A 6,674-nucleotide genomic window follows, 5' to 3' on the forward strand; every position below is an offset into this window, starting at 1 on the left:
GATTGGCCAGTGTTTTTCGTTAATAATTCAAAAACGAAGCTTCAAACAACATTCTGGTCAAGGGAAAAGTTGTTCAGAGTCGCCCCAGCAACCCCCCATTTCCGGGTGTTACACTTTTTACGGGACACCCTGTATAGAGAGAGAAGAGACTTAAAATTCTGTTCTTTCCATCATCTTTTTTCTTTCTTCGAGATTGAAAAAAAACGTCTAAATTCACTCGCGACGGTTCTTATCTTTCTCTTCTTTCTACTCGTCAAGTACCCACTCGAATCCATTGTACATCAGCGATAAGATACAATTAACCAACCACCTGGTCGTTAATTGTATCGTTCGTGTTTAAAATCGTCGGGTCTTACTCTCTGTTAGACTCGGAGCGAAAAAAAAAAAGAAAAAAGAGAATGTTCCTTAAACTCTTTCTCGGTTCCTTTGTTGTTGTTACACCTGTAGGCTCCCGCTTTGCAAATAATTACAAACGCGACACGCGCCTCGCGTGTCGCGATTCATCGAGCCAATTTATTATTTTCTTCCATATTTCACCAAGTTCAGATCGGCCGAATTTTATTCCGTTTTCCGTATTGTTTCGATATATATCTATCGCCAAATTTACAACCCTTTATTTTTCCGTTGTTATCTCGTCGATCTTTCCCACCAACCCGTCAGTCTCGCGTTTTCCGCCACGAATCCCTCTATTCTTCCCCTCTGTTCTATCGATCGCGAGACATCCAGAGTCTGTTCGCAACGATTTTCTCGAATAGAATGCGAAAGTCGAAGTTTCTCGTACGTTTAGCTAGACGATGAGACTCAGGAGTTGATCGTTTCAGAATTCGATCGGAGGGATGATTTTTCGTGTGCCTTTTTTTCAAGGGCTAGGGCGCGTGCAACGATATTCCAAATTATGTATGTACGTACCTTTTTTCTTTACTTGCGTTGAATGAGTTTTTGAAGAGATCAGATTTTTTCGTTTAGATTAGAGATTTTTTTTGTGTTTTTTTTTTTTGCTTTTCTTTTAGTTGAGAAGAGTGGGGGGGGAGAAGAAATGATGCTTCACACCCAAGGTAGGCAAGCGTAGGGAGTACACTTATTGTAATTATGCACAAATGGGAGCGAGTGTCTGCCTCTGTGTCAGTGATGCGTAGGATACGAATCGAAATGCGTGGTTTTCTGGCTCTGGCCACTTTGGCCTGTGTTGCTACCTGAATGCTGTTGTGTTTGTTGCTGCTGCTGAGCCTGTTGCTGCTGCTGCTGAGCCTGTTGCTGCTGTTGAGCCTGTTGCTGATACTGTGCACGTTGCTGTGTTTGCTGGTGCGTTGGTTGATAATGTTGCTTTTGCTGTGGCTGTTGACGTTGTGATCGTGGCGGTTGTGGAGGTGCTTGTTGTTGTTGTTGCTGTTGTGGTTGTTGCTGGGGTTGGTTGGGTGGTTGCTTCCGTTGCTCCAACCCAGCGGCCAAGTAAGAGAACACACAGAGTACCGAGTAGCAGATCTGATCTGCCTGCAAATTTTACGAGCGATATTTGTATTTGTAGATCACTTTCTAGGTTATGTTTTGGTCTTGTTTTTTTTTTGTTTTTGCTTGTTAGATTTGCGATTATGTTTCGGGGTTATGAACGGGACGATTGTTGAATTCGGATATGGAATTTTTTAATTGTAACGCGGGTGTACTTGTTTGAGGGAAATTATTTTTTTGAAAGGCTTTGAAAGGTTTTTGAGAAATGTGACGAAAGTTAAGTTTGGAATTCTTTTAAATTTGTTGTATCGGTTAATCTTTCAGTTGTAAAGCGTGTGTTCGAAGGAGATAATCTTTGGGAGAGATTGATCTTGAAATGCTCTGAAACGTGTGAAGGAAGTTAGGTTTGAAGCTTTTTCTAACTTTGGAGGTGTGGAAGGATGTTCTGGGAAGTGAAGACAATTTTAATTTGAGGATTTTTCTATGTTCCTTCGTGTGAAGTTGATATCTTACGGAGTTTTAGTGATTTTCGGAGGAAAACTTGTGTCTGTGAATTTGATTACGTGTTTTTTTATGAGGTATCAGTGGTGAATAGAGAAAACGAATGTTGACGAAAGTTTCTAAAGCGGAAAAGAAATAAAGTTCGATTAAGAGGAGCTAGAACACTTACGTTCATAAGAGAGAAAACAGAAAAATCATAACTAAACCTTCATGCATTGTCGTTTTCGGGGATGCCTTGAATCTCGGGGGAGAGTTCTGATAACGTAAAGGCAACGGAGAATACCCTGTGCATGCAGTGGCAGAGTTCATTAGCCTGTTACACAGTACACAAAATCAAAATGTATCACAAAAATCTTCCAGTCGTTGTAACTTTAATAGACAAAGCAGAAAAGAAAAGAGAGAAAATTCTAAATCTACAGGAATCACACGTAACAAGCGATTGAAGAAAAAAAATAAGAAAAAAAAAAGAACTTGTTCAATGGAATAAGAAACAAGTAACAAAAACTTCAGTATCAATTATTCAATAAAATTTCATTTTGGTACACTTACCATTTGAGACTTATATTTACGTTGAATTACTTGTCTAGTTTTAGGATCTGAAATGTAGAAAAGTCGGTGTTAAAAAATGAATCACAGTAATTGCACAAAAATGGGCTATTTTAGGAAACAGATTATTCAAAATATTTTCTTCGTGTTCTTTTTAAAGGTACTCTTTTCAAATATAATTTGTTCTATTTGGGGGAGAGAAAATGTGTCTTTTTTTCAGGGATATTTACGAAAGACTACTCACTGAATTCTTCCAATACAAAGATCCCATTCTTCTGAGTAAAGCACTTGCGGATATGATCGAGTCTTACAAAAAACTGAAAATAACACGATCGTTTTGCATTAGTTGGGTTCTGAAACGGAGCGATTTCGCGATCTACTCGTACATGCACACTTGTGATCAGTTCCTCTATGGCCTTTTATGCCCCGGACAATGTGAAACCGTGTGTGCCAACAACATTTCGGATAAAGGCGTGAACGTTCGATCGAGTAAAAAAAAAAATACAGATCAATGCTCAATTCGATGGTGGGATCAAGCTCTGAATCGTCCATGTTTCACGTTACTATCGTATCGGCTAATACGCATCACAGTGCACCTTTTTTTTTTTTCTTTTTTTTCCAAAGCGAGATTTCTAGCCAAAGAAATGTCTCCTCGAGTCGCATTTGATTCTTCCGTTTGAAACTAAGAAATTCCAGAATATTATAAATTAAATTTGAATTATATCGACTGTTTTTAGGTGATTAATTTTGAAATTTTCTGATATAATTAAATTTTTTTTAGTGTTTCAATTATCAAAAAATTTCGAATTTTCGTGTAAATTGGTGAACGATGCGAGTTTCGGAGATATTTCTTGACCAACAGTACCAAAGTTCATGGCTCCGTTCACGCAAGTTGTGTTATTCTTCAACAGTTCAATGAAACTTGGTACCGTCTCCTTTTCGATTCTTTTTTTTTTTTGTCATTTCAATCTTGTACATCGTTCAACACACATCAAAGAGAAAAGCTGGCGGTAACACGTAAACTATTGATTACACTTTCACGAAACAGTTGTTCTCGTCGGTGGTTCTCCGTAGCCGAACTTTTCTCCGAACGTAAGTGTCTCGGTTAGTCTACTCAGTGTGGTTGGATTCAAGGGAACCATCTTCGAAAATCATGCACAGGTTCCGTTATACTCGAATCGAGGATGTTCGATCTTTCTTGGAAATGTACTTCTCGTTATTCTTATCTAATTTGCAAAGAAAAGGAAATTTCCTCCTCTCTGAGAATCAGTTGTATTCAATTATTCTCATTTGATTGCTCAAATTAAGAAAAAGGTGCTAAATAAACAAAGAAAATTGAAATTCTGATTTTTGGGGATTTTTTTATTCCCTGAAAAATCTTCAATTTTTGGAGATTTTTGATTTCCTGAGAAGTCTTCATGAAATTCTAATTTTTGGAGATTTTTCATTTCCAGAAATCTTCAATTTTTGCGAGATTTTTTATTTTCTGAGAAATCTTCAATTTTCAGGAATTCTTTATTTCCCGAGAAATATTAAATTTTCGGGAATTCTTTATTTCCCGAGAAATCTTAAATTTTCGGGAATTCTTTATTTCCCGAAAAATCTTAATTTTTCGGGACAGATTTGGTTCTTCCATTGTCTTCATGCACCCGATCGATCATTTTCTCTTCCTCGATTCGTGCACAAAAGAACGATCGTCGCTCGACAAACATGCAGGAATCAGCGATACGATAAAGCTGCGCACACCATGCATCATTTTCTCCGCTAATTAAAAGTCAAGTATCCATTATATAGCGGCGTGATTCGATAAAAGCGGCCGAGAAAAAAAAGCTGCGGCAAATATATAGATATATATGTATATATATCGCGAGTAATGGCCGTTTGTGATTTCCGGCTTGCACAATGCGCACCAACGACACAACGCAAGAGAAGCGAGAACATCGGATTTGTCAACAAGAATATTAATCACAGGAGCAGCGTCTAATTGAAATTCGCAGCGATTATAAAAAAGTAGTTACTTAGCGGCAGGCAGGCAACTCTGGAGATGGCCTAAACTCATCAAATGTATAAAAAATGTCATCGATTGCTCAGCGTCGATTAAGATCTGCTATAATGTGCAAATTGGTAAATCTAAGGACGCGCGAACTTTGGGACATTCGGTCCCGTTGATTGAGTATCTTTTTTTTCCTCTTTTTTTCTTTTTTTTTTGGTTGCATTTCTTTTTTTTTTTTGCTTTATTTGCTTTAATGATGCACAGTTATGATTCCGACGATCGATTGATTGACTGGTTCGAGTGAACGCGAGGTAATATTGCGACGTGTGTCTTTGGACTCGAAGGATCGAAACATCGTGTACAGCGGTGCCATGCTGTAGCACAGTGCTTTCCAAACTTTTAATTAGAAAAAATGGGCAATGATTTTTATTTCAGTGGCAATGGTGATTTTAGAACTTTTATCGTATTCTGGAAAAATTAGGGAGAGCCGAAGTGCTATACGAGTCTTTTCATAGAGAATTTTAGAAAAATTGAGGAGAGTTTGATCTTTGATTGGTAAAGTGTTCTATGGATTTTGTGAGTTTTCATAGAGAAAGTAGAATACCCTCTGCTTTTAGAATTTTTACTATACTAAAAAATTTAAATCAAAGCCTTGGCAAACTCTGCGAAATTAAATCTCACGAGTTCTTCAAAATATCACATTTCAAAATTTAATAAAATCCTTTGCTGACTTTGCAAAATTAAATCTCGTCAGTTCTTCAAAATACCACATTCCAAAATTGAAATTCCAAAATTCAATAAAGTCCTTTGCAAACTTTCCAAAATTAAGTCTCATCGGTTCTTCAAAATACCACATTCCAAAGATTGCAATTCCAAATGCAGCGTCAGAGAGAAAATTTGGAAAATCGACAGTTCTCTTTCCCCGGTTTGGAAAACACTGCGGTAAAAGTGTGTGTGTGTGTGTGTGGAGGTCGGAGAAGGGGGTGGGGGTTGGTGTGTAAAACTTCTTCTCGAGTTGCTTTCCACGTGGGTCGTGGGAGTTTCATTCATCAAATCAGACATCACTATATAGCACGAAACCATTGCTCTACTACATAACTGGCAACGTGATAGTGGTTTTATAGATGGTTCTGCAAAAGCGGGCGACTTCTCTCTATCGTACATATATATCGAGATCTACTCATTCATGCAGTGCATTCAGATTCCCTTAGAGACGTAACATAAACATTCATCTCTAATTATTTATCCCTAACGAAGAAAACGATTTCGACTGAAAATAATAAAAAAGAATAAAAAAATAACCACTATGAAACTGTCTTTGTTCAGAAGTATGTACGGTATATACGTCAACGAGTAAAATTGTTGCTCTTCTGACGTTTTCTTTTTCTTCACTTCGTCCGTGTCCGTCACCCGATTTTGCGCGGTAAATTCAAATTCGCCGAAAAGAAAATGTTAAGAAATGAATTGTTAGGCTGTACGGGTGTCGCTACGTTGGTTGTTCTTTATTTCAGCACATAATTCATCTACGGCCGCACTCCGAAATTCTTTTCACCTGCTCGCGAGTAATTCGATCGAAAAGGTGGATAGAAAAAGTGCTTCCGAAGTCGAATTTACTTACAATCGCGATATTGACATTCTTAAAAATCTCCACTGTGTTATTCGAGAAATTAACTGAAGTATATTATTAGCTTATATCTATACAAAACTTCGTTAAAATCGTTACGAACAAATCACCGACAAACGTGATCGAACATTTCAATTCAAAAGTCTCGTGTAAATTACGCCTTTCACTAAGCGCGGACAACAGCGTCCCCGTAGGAATTTTTATTTTTCACAAAAAAAGCACGCGTGCCGTACGATTAATTGCTCGACACGATTCGAGAAGCACCTTTCAGATACACCCTGATTATAATTACAATGCTCTTCGTACCAAAGATAACAACGCGCGTGTTTATCGAATTATTGTACCGCGCGGACAACAGCGTCCCCGTAGGAATTTTTATTTTTCACAAAAAAAGCACGCGTGCCGTACGATTAATCGTTCGACACGATTCGAGAAGCACCTTTCAGATACACCCTAATTATAATTACAATGCTCTTCGTACCAAAGATAACAACGCGCGTGTTTATCGAATTATTGTACCGTGTCGATTGTTTCCATTCTTTTTTTCTTTCTCTCTCTGTTCTC

The 6,674-nt window shown here is 37.9% G+C and overlaps 1 protein-coding gene across 1 annotated transcript in view; it reads right to left on the reverse strand.

The window, feature by feature from the left end:
• Window positions 1-352: 352 nt before the first annotated feature.
• Window positions 353-6,674, reverse strand: part of LOC108576348 (MAP kinase-activating death domain protein) — a 35,731-nt gene continuing 29,409 nt past the window's right edge. Inside the window, exons 30-32 of the mRNA XM_017939322.1 lie at window positions 2,738-2,810; window positions 2,497-2,543; window positions 353-1,491 (exon numbers count right to left, since the gene is read on the reverse strand). Coding sequence (XP_017794811.1) covers window positions 1,123-1,491; window positions 2,497-2,543; window positions 2,738-2,810 — 489 coding nt within the window. The 3' untranslated portion in view covers window positions 353-1,122. The remainder of the gene's footprint in view (window positions 1,492-2,496; window positions 2,544-2,737; window positions 2,811-6,674) is intronic.

Source organism: Habropoda laboriosa, unplaced genomic scaffold (assembly GCF_001263275.1).
Source record: "Habropoda laboriosa isolate 0110345459 unplaced genomic scaffold, ASM126327v1 scaffold387, whole genome shotgun sequence".
Lineage (NCBI taxonomy): Eukaryota > Metazoa > Arthropoda > Insecta > Hymenoptera > Apidae > Habropoda > Habropoda laboriosa.